General features: G+C 39.8%; 1 protein-coding gene across 4 annotated transcripts in view; it reads right to left on the bottom strand.

The window, feature by feature from the left end:
• Positions 1-284: 284 nt before the first annotated feature.
• The window catches only part of LOC143289136 (octanoyl-[acyl-carrier-protein]:protein N-octanoyltransferase LIPT2, mitochondrial-like), a 31,315-nt gene continuing 12,025 nt past the window's right edge, over positions 285-19,574 (bottom strand). For all 4 annotated transcript variants that reach the window (XM_076598017.1, XM_076598016.1, XM_076598015.1 and 1 more), the window contains exons 3-4: positions 12,843-13,098; positions 285-7,841 (exon numbers count right to left, since the gene is read on the bottom strand). In XM_076598017.1, the coding sequence (XP_076454132.1) occupies positions 7,429-7,841; positions 12,843-13,098 (669 nt within the window). In that variant the 3' untranslated portion in view covers positions 285-7,428. The remainder of the gene's footprint in view (positions 7,842-12,842; positions 13,099-19,574) is intronic.

Raw genomic sequence — 19,574 nt, forward strand, 5'->3', positions numbered from 1 at the left:
AGCCTTAACTGGAGTTTTGAATGTGTTTGTAATGCTTAAATTCTATCTGAAGAAAATTACTCGAAATATTTGCACATAAATGCAAACACAAACTTGTCATTACACACACACACATGCACGTACTGTTACATACATGCAAGCGCACGTGCACACACACACACACACACAATTACATATACAAGCGCATGTGCACACACACACACATGTACGCATGCTTCATTTTCTGGAATGAGCATCCCATGTTATGAGTAACCATTCATCAGAAATAACAAAAATGAAACAAACTATTTTTTTCTCAGTTTATTATACTTCACCCTTAAATTTCAGTGTTGAAAATTTCAAACATCATTAACAAGAAGAAAAAAAATTAACACCTTAAAACCAAATAATTTTTGCATTACATACAAAATAAACACATGCAGAATGAAGACATTTTAAAAACATAGACCCAGTACTTGAGACAACGGAAGGAAAGCGCTTCAAAGACACTCTGAAAGCTTCTCTGAAGGCCTTCAACATCAGCCACGACACATGGGAGCTGAATGCAATGCACAGACCAAAGTGGCGTTCAGCTGTCCACAAAGGCGGCAAATCCTGTGAGGCCAACAGAATCGCTGCAGCAGAGCAACGCAGACAGGCCAGGAAAAGCAGTGCCAGCAAGTCCCCGACAGCCGCCACCATCCCCTGTCCACACTGCATCAGAACCTTCCGGGCGCGGACTGGCCTGACCAGTCATCTGCGCACCCACAGAGCCCAACCCCCCAACCCCAGGATGACTAGATGGTCCTCGTCGATCCCGACGGACGAACCACACGTGTCTCTTCAAACCTGGAGAGGCCTTTCTTCATTGTCTGCCTACAGTGCATGATATCAGGCTTACTCAAGATCTGGACTAGAGATGCATAAGGCAGTCATGGCGCTCCAGATCATCATGCACTGTCCCAAGCCAGGCATTTCGGTACAATCAGTTTTAATACTAACTTCATAGACCACTCTTGTTTTTTGGGTGTTTTTTTTGTCAGTCTTCTATGTCTAGCATTTGTTTTTGTTTTTTGTCAGTCTTCTATGTCTAGCTTTTTTTTTTTCACTTCTAGATAAAAAAAATACCATGCTAACAACTTTCTTGGATTTTCACATTCATTTAAGATCAACTTGTTTTCATACTGTTGTCATTTTAGATCTGTCCCTACTTTCTTGGATTTTCACGATTTGAGATGAACTTGTTTTTATGCTTGTCATTTTAGATCAGTCAGTTTGAATGTATGGAGGTTTTTGTACTGTTTGTTCTGTTTTCCTTTTTTTTCCCTACAAATTTCGTTTGGTTTGTTTTGGGACTGATTTCAATCTAAGATGGTACTTGCACTAAGCTGAATTTATTTGAAAAAAAAAAAAGGAAACAGTTGTTGGGAGGAATATGGGGTGCTCTCATTCCAAGGGGATGCTCACACTGTGTGGCTCCGCAACTAAGTGACGACTGTCATCAATAAGGTGCTGTAGTAGTTGATGCCTGCATATATTGAAACATACCAGGCACTATCGAATACCACTGAAGTGACTCAGCAGTTGTGCAGGGCCTCCACTGGTGAGTGGCCTCCTAGCAATTCAACACTGATGGTTCTGGCACCATAACTGTGGCAGATCATCCTTGGTATGGCTGTATGTGGAAGATTTGTGATGAGCTGCATGAGAATTATCATCATCTTCAACATCTTTATCATCATGGTTATCTTTCCGGAACCGGATGAAAATATGTTGAGCCATCATCAATAAAAAAAAAAGATCGATAGACATGCATGTGGTGAGAGAATAACGTCACTGACACAGCGTGGGTGACTGGACAGAGAGAAAAAGCGATGATGGAGGCAACTTAAACATAAATTCCCACAGTCCACTTGGATAAATAAAGACAAGATCATGTTTTTCATTTCTCTGTGACAAGAACTGTTCTCGATTGTGTTGGACAATAGTTCCCAGAAATTCTCACTAAATTGATGTATGCTTTTTGTCTGAAGATCATTCAAAGACAAGGGAAACATTGATGAACAGGCTTTCACTCTGCATCATCATAATTAACCAACCACACAGACAACAAAGTAATTCAAAGATAAATCTAACGGCCTGGGACAAAAAAGAGAGAGAGACAGAAGAATAGACACAGAATGACAGAGAGATAGGAGGAGAGATTTTCAGCTATGCAAAGTGCCGCACAGTGCTATGCTGAAGATAAGAAGAAATAAAGACAGGGACCACTGCAAACACAGACGCTAACTTCCCTTCTATCAAAGTCAGAAACCTACGTGTGCCAGAGAATAAAAGGAAAACTTGAAACAATATATAAATAAAGACAGTCATTATACACACTCACTTTGTTAACATCTAAGGTCCCATAGACTTTTATGACTATAGGGGCAGTAAATTCATGTTCACTGCGTCAAGGGGATTGACAAAGGAAGGCAGAACCCTATCCTCTCCTTCCACCACTTTTTGCAAACACATACGAGTAAAAAAAATTAAAAAAAAAAAACAATACCACCATATTCATTGTACACAAAAGGAAATAATGATGACTTACAATGCCAAACTTGCAACTGGTTTGAAATACCCCCCCACCCCACCCCCAAAAAAGTGAACAATGACAACATAACTTTGTACTCGTTTTTATTAAATTGCAATTATGCACTTACAGCTGCTTACACAAAAAGCAGGTTATGCATGAATATTCATGAGGTGTCAACTTGCAACATGAACATCTGTGATTAAGTTTGTGTGAGATCAACCATATACAATTCAAGAATATTTTGTTCCCAGAAAACACTCCAGTTGATATTTGTATTGGAACTGGAACAATTGGAACTATATAAGCTCACAGCCTTTTTTTCTTTTTTTTAACCTGATAAATTTCTTTCATCATTTTTTATGTTTATTTGCATGTTTTAATAATAAAATTTCAAAAGGCCATTGTATAGCAAGATATATTTAAGATGGTCTTGAAATTGTGCACAGACTCGTTTTGTGTCAACATGAATATCAAAACCATTCATACAATACAGACTCATCAGCAAGCATAGATTTATTCAAATTCTCAATCCCAGCCAGTCTTGGATGACTTGTAACATTCCATAATCACTCACAGAACCTTCCTTCTATTGCCAGTAATGATCACTTATGTCTTATAAACAGCACTTTTCAAGAGTCACTAAGATCACCAATGAACAACAAAATATTCTGGTGAATAGTTCAATTACGCCATGTTTATCAAAGCCCATTCATGGCTGTGTGTGTGTGTGTGTGTGTGTGTGTGTGTCCTCCATCAATCCTTGATCTTTTCATGGCACTGATGATGAATGACAATCTGAAGGGGTCCAGTTTGTTTGGCGGCTGGTTTATCTTTCCTAAAGTTAAAACAAACAAAAAAAAATTGTATGCAAGACATACTTTGTTTTTCGATTGTTTGGTTTTGGTTTTATTTGTTTTTGTGTCCATACTGATTATCACTGTAATACAATGGTTTATGGGAATGTTGTTTTAAGAGCCCTAGCCAGTAATACATACATACATAGTGTTTATTAGTAAATAACATGATCACTCTATCTGTCTTTCTTTAAAGTTCAAAATCCTGAATGATGTTTTATTTGTGATAGCTCCATCTCTCTTTCCTGTTGTGTTCCTTTTTGTTCTTTTATCAGTAACTGCAACTCTTTAGTCAATCAGAGGTTTTATCACTTAACTGGAAAAAAAAACAGTTGTTGTTATTGTTGTGTGTGTGTGTGTGTGTGTGTGTGTGTGTGTGTGTGTGTGTGTCTGAGTCCAAAAATTAAGTTTATTGTACAAAGCATCTTACAAGAACAGTGTTTTTAAAGAAACTGTTCTACACAACATCTTACCAATAATTATACATAAACACACACATGGGTGCGATAACACACCCACAAACACAGACCCAATACCCCTTCAAACTTGGCTTTAAATAAAAACTTTACACTTAGTGAAAAAAAAAAAGAAAGAAAAAAAATGAAAAAGAGAGAAAAACAACAACAACAAAAACCCATAAAGGTTGGTTTGCTTTTCTGGAAGCTAACATCAGAAGAATTCTTACGCAGAAAACTTCAAAAGAACATTTTTGCTTCAAAAAATTGCATTTGTATAATGTGAGATTTGTTACAGGTGGGCTCTACTGTATGTACATCACAGAAGCAGCATTAACACCCCTCGACATGAGGGTGATGCTGTTAAGACCCAGTACCATTTATCGCCAAGTCCCAGTAGGTCCCAATCTGGTACACAATGGTACTGGGACATGACAGAATCCGTTGTTTAAACAGTGATTAATCAATATTCCGCGACGTCCTAATACCATCCCATCCTAGCACTGGACCTTATAGGAACTGGGTCTCCATGTTGCTTTGATGCATCGGCATCACCCTCTAGTCACAGCCATTCCATTAAGGCCCAGTTCCAATTGGACCCATTACCAACAGGGCCTCTCTCTCTCTCTCTCTCTAGTCTCTTGTCAGAAAGGGATCAGATGTTACTCATGTTTACCTGGACCTGATGGTACAAGGCCTTATGGTACTGAACCATATTGGAATAGGGCTGTACTGGAACCGGGCCACAACAGAATTGGGCACTAATGGAACTGTGTCCTAATAGAACTGGGCCATAATGGAACTGAACTGAAATGGAATTGGGCCCTAATGTATGGACTCCGGCACGAAGGTACCAGGCCCTAATGGTACTGGGTCCCAATGAAATGGGCCATGTTGGATCGGGGGTACTATGCATGGACTTCGGCGCAATGGTACTGGGCTCTAACTGGACAAATCTATCCTATGACAAGATATGTTAATTTGATTTCTGTTCAGCCTTTCACAAAATCTTTGGACAATAATGACAATGATCACTGCTAGATATATCATCACTTATAATGTTTTTATCTCAACTGCTGACTTCAACCAATAACCCATCAACCCAAATTTGGAGATGGCTGGATGAGAACAGACATTCATCCTCACACACACACACATAACCACACAAACATGCATGAACACATGTGCACTCACACATAGTGACATATATATAGTAGATGCATTACACCTCTCTGTTAAGCTTTAGAAAAGTCAAACAAATGAAAACTCATTCACATAGTAAACAATAAGGAAAGAGAATACACTTCTGTGAAGATATATGCAATAAAATGTAGGCAGTTTCACTGTATTTACTGAAGTGATCAACCATACACCTGGATGGAATTAATGAAGTTGATGTTTCCTGATATTTCAGTATCCAGCATCCTATGCTGCTCATGGAAAGACAAAATTAAACAGCATCCAAACAGTGTTAAGATTTGAAGCTGATCCACTGCCGAATGAAATCCAAGGATGAATTATTCACATTTACCGACTGAAGACTCAATCAAGGAATTGAAAATGCTAAATATATACCAAGAACAGAACTTATGATGGTATCATAACATCTTCATCAGAATGCTATGAAGGAGAAATATTCACAGCAGATCACAACGTTTCAGTTCAGTTTTAAGCAGGTGTCAAAACATGCAGACTGATCTGTGTACACCACAAATCTGCTTGGAAAAAAAAAAAAAAAAAAAAGAGAGAGAAGGGGGAAAAGATGCCTGACATATGCACAAATCTAATGTGCTGGTCATGCCTTTAGAAAAAAAATAATCTGCTGGAATGTTGATTGTTGAATCATGAATGAAGACTGCAATGACTAATCAATAATACAGCTGATGCCCAAAAGGCGCATCAGCAACTGTGACAGTCTTCTGTTTCATGTGTGAACTTTATTTTCTGGCTGGAAATAAAAACTTGGAAACAATGGAGACGTGACCAATGCTACAGTATATACACTTTTTTTTTTTAATGTTTGCTTCGATTTGCTGTTCAACAAATGCAGTTGTAGGAAATAAATCAAGCCTTGTTTCTTATTCTGGTAAAGCTCTCAACAAAGGACAAGAAATGTCAAACAAGCATTAATGAGACGCATGACATTTGATGAGCTCAATCATCAAATCGGGTATAATAAAAAAAATTATTAAAAAAAAAAACAGAAAAAAAAGAAGTCTAGGATACACAAGAGTCTTCCTTCTCTTGATATTTCTTGTTACATGAAATGATAAGGGGAAGCGGAAGAGAAACTTCTTCATGGTCTCTTTCCATAGTGCAAACTGTTGCTATGCGTTTCATGCACATCAACTGTTTGTCACTTATGGCAATCCTAACTGGAGTTTCTGTCACCAAGAGCTGTGATACTGCCCACAAGACCATATTTTTCTTTACAGTTGGCATGCACGTGACTGCACGCACACACACACACACACACACACACGTATGCACATATATACTCGACTAGAAGTAAATTTTTGTCATCTTTTGCCAAGTAAGAAAAAAAACAAAAAACAAAGTTAGATATTTCCCTTTTATTCCTCACACCATGTAATTATGTAAATCTGTACAAATGTTGATGCAAAATATAATTCAGTTACTTAACAATCATCTTCAACATAGAAAAATAATACTGTTAGTAAACATTGAAAACTTATCTACTAAGACACATAAGAAACAAAACCAAAATAACAAAAAAACAAGTAAAAACATAGAAAAACAGAAGCAATCTGGTACACTTTTTTATTCAAAGGTGAATATTCTGAGAAATAGACATCTATTTGAAAATAGGATGAGAAAAAAAAAAAAACAAACTGGGAAAAAAAACCCACAAAAAACCTCTCACATCAGCAGCTGACAGATTTTCACTTTTCTGTTGGTCAGAAAGCTGCAGAAAGCTAACGATTTCACAGACACAAAAACAAAAAATCTGATTCACACACCAATATATATATATAATATATACATTCCACTTGATTCCTCCCATCCAGGACAGACAGACAGAAAGATAAGCACTGTCGTAGTTATTCAGAAAAGCGACCCCTCTTCCCTCTTTCCTCCCCGCTCTTTCTGGTGTCTGGGCCTCAACACAGAACACAACTGATTAGAGTGCATGATATGGAAAATTTATTGCAGTTAACATTACCATTACCCTTTAGTATTTTTTTTTTTCTTTTCATGTCCTGGATTCAGCCTTAACTCTTCAAACGGAACATCCAGTGTGGAAGACCTTTTCTGCATCACCAGTCCCTTTTTTTTTAGCAAAACACAGTGTGCAGCTCTCAGATTCAAAACCTCCCTATTTCACAAGCTCAAACGAGCACAGGTGTAGTAGACTCGCTCCCCCACCATGTAATTCCTCCACCCTCCCAAGACACGCACCGTAGCATTCTCAAACATGCAGACTCCCTCTCTCTTTCATGCTCACAAAAGTAATCCACAATGCACTCCTCCACACAGATCCCCCACCCCCTCCCCCTCCCTGCCCCACATGTCAGTCTCTCTCTCTCTCTCTCTCTCTCCTTCACCACATGGACACTCTGGGTCGGCTTGCCCGAGGTGCTGTGCTTGCTGACGCCGCCGAAGTGGACAGCTGCCTGACTCCTTGTGCGGCCTGGGCGGGAGGAGGGGAGGCGTGACCATGCCCCTTCTGTCCAGGCCCCCCCTCCTCCTCCCCTCCACCCCCCTCCTTGAGGAGCGAAGCATCCTCGGCGTCAAACAGCCCATACTCCAGCTCGCAGTTGAACTGCTCCTGGAAGGAGGTCAGGAAGGGGGCCACGACTTTCTTGACTGGCGTGTCCCTGCCGAGCAGCTGAGTCAGGCTGGTGACGTCCTTCCCCGGGATGCCGCAGGGCACGATGTGCCGGAACCAGCTCAGGTCTGTGTTGCAGTTCAGGGCAATGCCGTGGGTGGTGACAAAACGGGTGACATGGATACCTGTCAACATGATTATCAAGTCAGTTGAGGTTGGGTTTTTTGGGTTTTTTTTTGGTTCGTTTGTTTTTTGTTTTCCTTTTTTCAAACAGTGCTTAGTAAAATCCTCAGGGGGAAAAAAAAGACATAAACCTCTAACCAGTCCGGTTTTTTTTTTTTCTTTCATTAAAAAAGCCCAAGAGAGTTGAAAGCAATAAATTGGGAAGAAGCAAATCAAACCAAACACCCCATTTCTGACAAGAAAACAAGTACCTGTAGTCAGCTGGGTTTTTTTGTTGTTTTTTATTTTATTTTTTACTTGAACATGACAAAAGCATTAAATTCTGGCAAATATATCGATATATACATATGTATATCAAAATGAAGTATCACCACGGTCAGGCCAGGAGTATTAAATGGCAAATAAGCTATACGAAACAGAAGCACACAACTTCCAACAAAGACCCCATCAATGCTGAACAGACATTACCTACTTTATTTCTCCATATATGCTGATATACTTGAAAATGAGTTGAATGGCATATATGTAATGCCATAACTATATAAGTCCCCTATCTGGGAGGTGTGAGCAAAAAATTCCATTCCTCTTATCATTATTAACGGCACTGGCTCAAAGTTGTGTACTGTTATCTTAACAGTGCTATAGACACATCATTTTAAAAATAACAGTACACAACTTTTTTTCTTTTGTTTGTTGTTGTTGTTGTTGTTATTAAAAGAATACCTATAAATCATGAAAGAGCACTTCAATAATTATTTGAAGCACTTTTCCCACAACAGCTGGTTGCCTTGCATACAGTAACTGTTTGTTCATTTCTGTTGTCTGTGTCATCACTGGTCATGAGCTGTTGTTGTTTCCGGTTCCAGATGCTGTGTCTGTTAAGAAATCGGATACTGCTATGTCTGGCGTTCCACTTAATTTCTGTGTCAAGGCTGTCTGTCATTGTTGGTGTGTTTAGCTGACTACCGGTAGTTAGTCAATTAATCCTCTTTGTAGTTAATTACCTGCTACTCAAGGGGTCTTCACTGCTGCCTTTTAAGTACTGACTTAGTACCCAACCCCCCCCCTTTAAGTACTGACTTAGTAACACCCCCCCCCCGTCCCCCTCCTGCATGCAAGGTAGCTTGTCTGTAAAGTGATTTTTTTTTTAAATTCCGTTTGTAACCAGTAACGTCAGTTTACTTATCATGCAAACAATAGAGTACAATTCATTTCAGTTGGTCAGTATGCTGGGCACAGACCCCCCTTCCCCCCCTTTTTTTTCTCTCTTTTTTTAAAACATTGAAACATGCATGTCAGTTTCTTAGTGAAGGTTCTGCTGAGTGTATCCTTGTTTGACTTGCTGTATACAGTTCTTAATGGGGACAAGGCTGGTGGGCAGAGTATGCAATGTATCTCAACTGATTCCTTGTCACGACGCTTTTCCTGTTTGTTTCCTGGGACTGTCATTAAGAGTTTCATTCTGTGCGAGCACACACATACACATGTACAGTGACTCAAACACACGCACACACTCTGTACGCGCACACACACACACACAGAGTGACAAACACACACACACACTGAGTGAAACACACACACACATGCACAGTGACACTCAAACACACACACAGAGGTAATCATACACACACACACACAGTGACACCCCCTTCTCCCCCCCCCCCTCCCCCAACACCCCCCCCGACACACTAACACACACACACACTGACAAAATCACACACACACACGCCCTCCAACTCTCCCTCTCTCATCTGTCTTCATCAGTTCTTTCTTCACTAGTGAATTATCAGAATATCTTGAAAGACATCAACCAACATGCTCAGCTTTTGTGTTGTTCTAACAGAAACAGGCCCAGTGAAAACAAGTCTCACAGGGCCCCCCAGCTGACAGGCACAAAAGCCCAGCTTAACACTGTGTGTGTGTGTGTGTGTCTGTCTGTCTGTGAGTCTGTGTGTGTGTGTGTGTGTGTGTGTGTGTGTGTGTGTGTGTGTGTGTGTGTGTGTGTGTGTGTGTCTGTCTGTCTGTCTGTCTGTGAGTCTATGTGGGTGTCTGTCTGTCTATCTATATGTGAGTGTGTGCGTGTGTGTGTGTGTGTGTGTGCGCGTGCGTGCGTGTGTGTGTGCGTGTGTGTGTGTGTGATTGTGCATGCTTGCATGCGTACATACGTGTGTGTGTGTGTGTGTGTGTGTGTGTATACGGAGGGAGCTGTTGGGGACAGGTGGAAGAATGAAGGGAGGGGTGTTTTTTCTTTTTTTTTCTTCTATAAACACAGTGGAATGTTAAACAAGGAGTCAACTGTCTGGGAGAAAATGTTAATTAAAGGATCAGTGGTTTTCAGACTGGGCATAGATGGAGACCGTAGATCTGTCTGAACCCCCCTAACAAGGCAATGAAAAACAGCTTATCTAGTGTCTGGGTCAGTCACAACTGTTCTCTCTGTCTCTCTTTCCGTATCTCTCTCTCTTGGAAAGCTGTCTAGTTTTGTTTACAAGTTATTAAAAATATAAACATTCCCTTGTGCACAGCACTTGTCATCACTCATGTTACAGGCCTGACATTAAAATGCTTTTGAGTTTGAGTCTGTGTGTATGTGTGGGGTGGGGTGGGTCGGGGGTTGTGTGTGTGTGTGTGTGTGTGCACGCGCGCATGCATGAGTGTACAGACTAAGTACTGTTATCATCCCACCTTCTATACTGCATTCATGTGTTCAGACCCAGGCATGTCATACATACATCTCTTTCTCTCTCTTTAGTTTGTGTCTCATTTCTTTGAAACTGAGACTGAAAAAAAACAAAAAACAAAAACAAAACAACCCCCCCCCAAAAAAAAAAAACATCTAGCAGCTTAAAACACAATATGACAGTGAAGGAGAAAAATTAGTGCAAGTCAACAACTCTTCAGTCTTTTGGGGATAATCTAAAAATAAAAAATAAAAAAAGAAGAAAAAAAGAAATAAAAGGCAGAGAAAGTCAGGATGTGTGAGAACAGGTTGATCAGGAGGTGTGGGGGGAAACTGTGGGGAGGCAGAGGGCTAGAGAGCATCTGAATAAATTTTCTCTTCCAGAAAGCCAGCATAATTATACCTAGCCTGCTATATCGTATATGACTCAGGATTTCATTAATTAATCCCATCTGCTCCACTCCACCCCACCGTGTTCATGTGTCCTTTCATATGTATGCATCTCAAAGCCATGACACTGTGTGGCTGGGACATTCAAGGGTCAACCAAGACCCATAAATAGCGCTGGTAATTGGTATTGTTGTTCACCACGATGCTGGCTCCAGGCCAAAAACAGGTGGGGGGGGGGGGGGGGGGTGAGAGTAATTACTTAATTACTTTTTTAATGTTCACTGGGCTGAGTACAGTGAGTAAACAAAATTGCGCTCATGACACACACATCTTTCCAAAAGATTAATCATTATCATCATCTCATCATATTCATACAGTGATACATTACACACCTACACAGAAACACATGCACACACACAAAGCTCTATTTGCACAGCTGCACACACACAGAGAGTTAAAAAAAAAAAAAGTGTGTGCGTATGTATATATATATATAATAGGTATATATATACATGTTTATTAATTACTATAGCTTTGCCTGGAGAAGCTAATCTCAGTGAAAAATTACAAATATACAAGTCCTCAAGACAGACAGACAGAGAGAGAGAGAGAGCGAGAGAGAGTTTGTGTCAAGAATCTCTAGAAAACATCATGACTCATTGTTTTTTGATGATATTTTTTTGTCTCTTGCAAATGCTCAGAACATCAAGCCACACGTATGACTATGTTTGTCTGTGTAAGATAAACTCTTTGACCTCCAGAGCAAAAATTCTAACTTCACAAGCAACTGATGACAGTGTAATCTAAGAAGGTTGACTTTGGAAATAAGCAAATAGCACCAAAATAGACATCTGCAAACACACACACACACACACACACACACACACGACAGCACAGCAAAACACAGCCCTCGTTTTTTGTTGTTGTTGTTTTTTTACACACAAGTGCCGGCATATCAACTGAAGGTTAACTTATCAGGTTAACGTCCTCAACTACACCCATGACCACAGTGTTCAGCCATGCGTGTCTCAAGGCCATAGGTGCTGTTTGCCTTTCACAGAGATTGCTTTTCGGCTTTGGTGCTAGTCCACCCACTTCACCTTGTAACACAAAAACTAAGTAACCTCACCGCTCCACACCAAACAGTTTCCAAGCGGTGAAGGCTGAAAGCTGGGTTGATTTAGTCAGTAGAAAAAGAAAAAAAAAGCCTGTAAAATGTTGTTTCTGAATGGATTGGTGTAAAATCTGGGTGGTCTGCATGTTGTTATGTGATTGCTGAAGCATGTGTAAAGTAAACTGAATAAAACTGGATTTTTAATCGATGACAAACAATACAAAACAGAACAGAAAGTAGGATTAATTTTTCTTTGTGTGCATTTTGCATTTATAAGCTGTATGGTTCTGTATTAATGCAATGTGCAAACTTTACCCCACTCATACACACCCTCCCTCCCTCCCAACCCAGCCTTTCCTCCTCCACACACAGACATACACACTTCCCCCAACCACATACACATATACAAACACTTCACCTCCTCACCCCAGCCCTGCCAATACACACCCTTTCTCTCATCACACCCACACTTCATCAAACCACATACTCACACACACCCTTCTCCGCATCACGCACACACACACATCCTCCCAACACACACACATAATTGTCATATATCCTTTCCCCCACCACAACCACCATTACCCATTCCCCCTCTCTCTCTCTCACACACACACACACTTCTTCCCACACATCTTCCCTGTGTTCCCCAACCCACCAACCCCACTCTCTCACACACATACACAAACACACCCTTCCCCCCCTCCAACACACACACACACACTCACAAACACCCACACACAAACACACCCACAAACACAAACAAACAAACAAAAACACATACCCACCCACAAACACACACTCAGAACTCAGACTCACCGATGGCAGCGATCTTACTGTTGTCCACCCAGACACCTGTGTGCTCGGTTGTGCGGGCCTTCAGGCCAAAGCGGCGGCAGGTTTCGACCAGCGTCATCTCCAGGTTCTCCACGTACTTGCGCACGCTGGGCTGAAAGTGGCGCAGGTTGAGGATGGGGTAGGCCACCAGCTGCCCTGGCCCGTGGAAGGTGATCAGGCCCCCGCGGTTGGTGCGATAGAATTCAGCCCCCAGTGCCTTCAGCCTCTTCTCTTCCACCTTTATGGTGTGTGTTTCAGTGGTTTTTTGGTGACACACACACAGAGAGAAACATAAGGGCAATGACTAAAGTTTATTTGTTAGGTCCAAAGAGAGAAATAGAAGGGTATGACAATGATGAAGGTCTATTTTTTAGGTCCAAAGAGAGAAACAGAAGGGTATGACAATGATGAAGGTCTATTTGTTAGGTCCAAAGAGAGAAATAGAAGGGTATGACAATGATGGATGTCTATTTGTTAGGTCTAAAGAGAGAAATAGAAAGGTATGACAATGATGAATGTTTGTTAGGTACAAAGAGAGAAATGGAAGGGTATGACAATGATGAAGGTCTATTTGGTAGGTCTAAAGAGAGAAATAGAAAGGTATGATAATGATGAAAGTCTATTTGTTAGGTCCAAAGAGAGAAATAGAAGGGTATGACAATGATGAAGGTCTATTTGTTAGGTCTAAAGAGAGAAAAAGAAAGGTATGACAATGATTAATGTTTGTTTGGTCCAAAGAGAGAAATGGAAGGGCATGACAATGATGAAGGTCTATTTGGTAGATCTAAAGAGAGAAATAGAAAGGTATGACAATGGTGAAAGTCTATTTGTTAGGTCCAAAGAGAGAAATAGAAGGGTATGACAATGATGAAGGTCTATTTGTTAGGTCTAAAGAGAGAAATAGAAAGGCATGACAATGATGAAGGTCTATTTGTTAGGTCCAAAGAGAGAAATGGAGGGGTATGACAATGATGGAGGTCTATTTGTTAGGTCCAAAGAGAGAAATGGAAGGATATGACAATGATGAAGGTCTATTTGTTAGGTCCAAAGAGAGAAATGGAAGGGTATGACAATGATGAATGTTTATTTGTTAGGTCCAAAGAGAGAAATAGAAAGATGAAACAGTGACAAATGTTTATTTGTTAGGCCCAAAGACAGAAACAGAAGGATGTGATAATGACAAAGGTTTATTTGTTACACAATGTTAAGTCTAAGGAGAGAAACAGAAGGATGTGACAATGACAAAGGTTTATTTGTTTGGTCCAAAGAGAGAAATAGAAGGATATGACAATGACGAAGGTATATTTGCTATTTGTTTACAACAAACACTTGGTGTGTGTTTTTTTAATAAACTTTCTCCATTTGTTGTTTTTATAGACTCAGCAGTCATCTTATATTTTCATCATCGTACCCTTTATTTGTTCGGCCCAAAGAGGGAAACAGACAAGACGATGAATGATAAAGCTTTATTTGTTAGGTTGAAAGAGAGAAACAGGGGGATGTGACAATGACAAAAGTGGTGGTTGTTAATTTGTCAGGCCCAAAGAGAGAAACAGAAGGATGTGACAATGACAATGACAGGGTTCAACTGTTCAGTCCAAAAAGAGAAAAATGAGGATGCGACAATGATGGTTTATTTGTTTGGCCTAAAAAGGGAAAATAGAAGGACAATGACAAAGGTTTATTTGTTGGGCCAATAGTTGGACTTGGGAGGACAATGACAAAGGTTTATTTGTTAAGCCCAAATAGAGAAATAGAAGGACAATGAAAGTGACAAAGGTTTATCTGTGAGGCCCAAATACTGAAATAAAGAGATAGACCAATCAATCTTTAACAGTACTTGAGGATGGAAAGTTTTGACAAAGCCCAGTCTTACAGTTACAATTGGTCCTTTTTATAAAACATACAGATTAATATATATGCAAATTAATATAGCAGTAACCAATTCCAAAGCACAAAAGGCGTAATCAAATGCCATGGGGTGAACAGAACGTGAAAATGAGTGGGAGAGACAGACAGAGGAGTCAGACAGACAAATAGAAAGAGAGACAAAGACAGAGATAGTCAGAGACAAAGAGACAGAGGTGCAGACAGAGAGAAAGAGAGAGAGATAGACCCATAGAAAAAAGAGAGACTGAGACAGACAGACCCAGATAGCCAGCCAGCCAGCCAGATATATTTACAGACAGAAGGCATATAAATAAATAAATGGAGCCCAACCAACACTGACATTTGACACAACAGATGGAAAAGCAACAGATCCATAAATCTCTATCTCCCATGAAAGGCTGTCTGTATCATGTAATTAACTGGAAGCCTTCAGCTGCATGTCATATTACATGCACAATAACTGAACACATGTGTACACACACACACTCACACTCTCTCCCTCTCTCTCTCAAATACTCAATGGCCTCCCTCCCAACACACAAACACACTCAGTCAGTGACTCACACACGTTCAAATATTCACATGCCCCCGCGAGCCTCACCTGACACACACGTTGACAAACACATAATATTCATTCTCTCTCTCTCATACACACACACAGACACGCAAACACACAGATAAATCCATACAATCTCACTGACACACAGATATATATCGACAAACAGAAATGCACATCTGCCCTTTACAACCATCACTACCACAACCCTCCTGCTATGATGATTTTTATTTTTCGGTGCTTTTCTACATTTATACAGATAAAACTAAATTTCATTCAACCACACACACACAAAAAAAACAACCTCCAAATGTCATTTAAAAAAAATGAAATTGTGTGTGTGTGTGTGTGTGTGTGTGCAGATAGTTTTCTGTAAGTTGTGTGCATGATAATTAAGCTCCAGAGTGAGATCAACATAAATACTGAGAGGTGGAGAGAGAGAGAGAGAGAGAGAGAGAGAGAGAGAGGAATCGAAATTGAAATCGAAATCGAAACTTTTTTATTGAGGGAAAAGGAATAGGCACTTATCGGCCTGTTTTCATCCTACCCTTGATAAGAAAACGTATTAACTAATCTAGGAAATACAAGAAGACTGAAAAAAGAAGGAAAAAAAACCCCACTTTGCATGGTAACAACAACAAGAACAATAAATGGCATAGAAAATACACAGTTCCCCACAAAATAACATTGCTTTTGCATGAAGGAGAGAGGGAAGAAGGTAAGAGAGGAAGAGATACCAGGAAGGAAAGAGAGGAAAACTGTTGAGAGAGAGAGAGAGAGAGAGAGAGAGAGAGAGTGAGAGAGAGAGGAAGAGAGGGAGGAGGGAAGAAAAGACTTTAAAGAGGAAGGGAGGAAAGGAGATAGACAAATAGACAAGGATATTGAGAATACATCATTTGTTTATCAGTCTCAGTAATTTCAAGGATTCGTAGAAATTAGCTCTGACATTTGATGTTTATGATATAGTCTTTTGAAGACACTGAGACTGGAGTTTATATTAAGTGTAGATGAAATAAAATGAGGGGTACAGGAAAATACACCCGAGATTTCAGCCCTGAAAGGAAGCTCCAAGTCCATATATTGTTGTACTGTATTACTCTTTTGTCACAACAGATTTCTCTGTGTGAAATTCGGGCTGCTCTCCCCATGGAAAGCACATCGCTTCACTGAGAGAGCCACCTTTTTTTTTTTGTTTTTGTTTTTTGTATTTTTTCCTGCCCGCAATCTTATTTGTTTTTCTACTGAAGTGGATTTTTCTACAGAATTTTTGCCAGGGACAACCCATTTGTTACCCTCGGTTTATCGTCTTATTCAAATGACTAGCAGTAACATCCAGACCACCACTCAAGGTCTAGTGGATGGGGAGAAAATACTGGAGACAGCAGGATTTGAATCAGTACACTCAGATTCTCTTGCTTCTTAGGCAGACGCGTTACCACAAGCCACCACTCCACATGTATAAATGTATACCCTTTGTTTGACAAGTACACATTTGAACAATGTACCTTTCATCAGTTATAAAGAGTAATAGTAATTACACCATATCCAATGAGCATGAGAAATGCGTGTGTGCAGAAATATCCTTCATTTGACATTCATGTAATTATTTGAACAGTGTGCTTTTCGTCAGTTATAAAGACTAACAACAGTGTGCCTTCCGTCAGTTATAAAGAGTAATTGCAGTGTGCCTTTTGTCAGTTATAAAGACTAACAGCAGTGTGCCTTTCGTCAGTTATAAAGAGTAACAGTAATTATGACATAAATGATATACAATCAGCAGGAGAAAATTATATGTGTGCAAAGGAATGGGTAAAACAGGAATATGTATATGTATGGTCACTTGAGACTGCACTATGTGCATTCATTTAGCTGATTATCTTTTTGTTTTTGTTCTTAGTTCATTTGCTTATCCCTCACCCCGAAGAAAAAAAAAAAAAGCTTGGGAGAGACGAAAGAGTGGTCATGACTGTGCATGTGCTACAGCAACAGATGTTCCTTGTCCTTTAATGACTGGCAGAGTCAAACGTTAATTATTGTTTTGTGATAATATAACATGAATAATTGTTTCTTTTATTCATGATGGTTATCCACTTCACGTTTGTCCCACTTTTGATGTAATGAACTCTGTAAACTATCCAGAAATTATCTAATCAATGCCACTGCAGAGGAAACAGACAGATGTTTCCAGTATGTGCCATACAAAAACAGCACTCCTATCCCACCCCTTCCCTCTGGGAAAAAAAAAGAAAAAAAGAAAAAAAGAAAAAAAAAAGTAAGAAAAAAACAGAAAAGAAAAGCCTCTCCTGCTGAGTCTGCAGCAGTAAGTTACTTTCACCAGCTGCAATCAACCCCTGCCCCCACCCTCCAAATACATAATGGATGAAAAGTCAACAAAGTCCTGTGGAAGGAAAGAATCTGATCATCCAGAGGACTGAACCAAAGTCTCAATTTCAGTCCACCTTTCAGCTTCAGTTTCAAAGTGGTGTCAAAGCATGCAGACTGATCCATATATGCTACACCACATCTGCTTTAAAAAAAAAAAAAAAAAAAAAAAAAAAAAAAGTAGAAGAAGAAAAAAAAAGGGAGAGAAGCAGATGCCTGACCTAAATCCAGTGCGCTGGTAAGGCCTTCACAAAATGCAGTCTTCAAGAAATCTGATTCCCCAAACAATGTTCATTTAGGTTCAGTTCAGTAACTCAAGGAGCTGTCAATGCGTTTGAACAAATCCATGTACCGGGTGTCCCCCAAAAAGTGAACTGCTTTTTGACAAGTATTTTCTCAGTGATAGAGAAACTGAATTCACTGAAAAATTTCACACAGTAACCTCAGGGTATCATCAACAAATCTACAAAATATCTAAAAGAGCAGACGCAAATTATGCGAGTATTGTCAAATTCAAAACAGCATGTCAAAAAATCCAATATCAGAGCTGTGCCAGGTGTTGGCATCTGTCAATCAGTGTCAGTCTAAAAATAGCCTGTCTGGGTGTCAAGTCTATCGATTTTTTGAGAAAATACTTGTCAAAAAGTGGTTCACTTTTTGGGGGGACACCCGATATACAAACACATCTGCTATACCTGACCAGCAGCGTAACTCAAAACGCTTAGTCGGGACTTGAAGGAAAAAAAAAGATAACACTACAACTACTAATACTGATAATAACAGTTATAAATCAATAACAATAACATTAAAGATAATGATAATAACATTAATAACAACAATAATAACAAATCAATAAATATTAAACAGATGACAAATAAATAATGATGATAATAAAAGGAAAGCAAACAATGAAAAAAACAAAAGTCTTGCCAACAGCGTGATCAAGATAACGGCAGTACAGTGTCTGTCCCTATCCACCACCACCATCATCATCATCATCATCATCATCAGATGCCCTGGGAGCAGATAGAGAAAAGATCACCATGAGTCATAACCATGTGTGTTTACCTGCAACCTAAATCATTATGATGAGTCTGCCTGCAGAACAGCCCCATCACTGTGCCCGGGAGGCACATGTGTCACACAACTATCGCTTCATCAAACTCTTTTATTTCATTATGTTGATGTACAATAAGTAATAACATACAAAAATGGAAACTATAAAAATGCTGTCCAAATCAGCAGCAGCAACATTAACTCTAGTTCACCTCATATGCAGCATGCCTGACGCCCCCCACCTCCTCTCCCCCGCCCCCTCTCTGGCAGCCACAGGTGTGAGGGTGTATTCACACAATGCCCCTTCAGTTTGTGATATGATATTCCAGTGAAAAGCATGTAAAAGCAAAATGAAGCCCTTCAGTTGTTGTTTCTTTTTACACAAAAGAACACACATTTACATGTGCATGAACACATACTCACACAGATTGACAGATACAATATATTCTTATACAGATAAATAACATGGGTGCAATAGTCAAGTGATGTAGGGCACTGCATTTTCTATCTGATCGCTAGTTGAAATCCTGATCACCCATCTGGTGCTGGAAACTGGTTTTACCTAGGTCGGGATATTAAAAGATTTGCCAGTCCCTTTACTTTTTTTTTTTTACTTTTTTTTTTTAAATCTTTTTTGAGAGAGAGAGAATGTGTGTGTGTGTCACTGTGTGTGTGTGTGTGTGTGTGTGTATGCAAGCGTGTGCACATACAGACACAATGAAATACACATATAAAACCTAAAAGTCCTGTAATCCATATCAAGTGCTGGGTTGGTCATGGAAACATGAACATACCCAGCGTTCACACCCTGAAAAAAGACTATGGCTGCC

This window comes from Babylonia areolata, chromosome 13 (assembly GCF_041734735.1).
Source record: "Babylonia areolata isolate BAREFJ2019XMU chromosome 13, ASM4173473v1, whole genome shotgun sequence".
Lineage (NCBI taxonomy): Eukaryota > Metazoa > Mollusca > Gastropoda > Neogastropoda > Buccinidae > Babylonia > Babylonia areolata.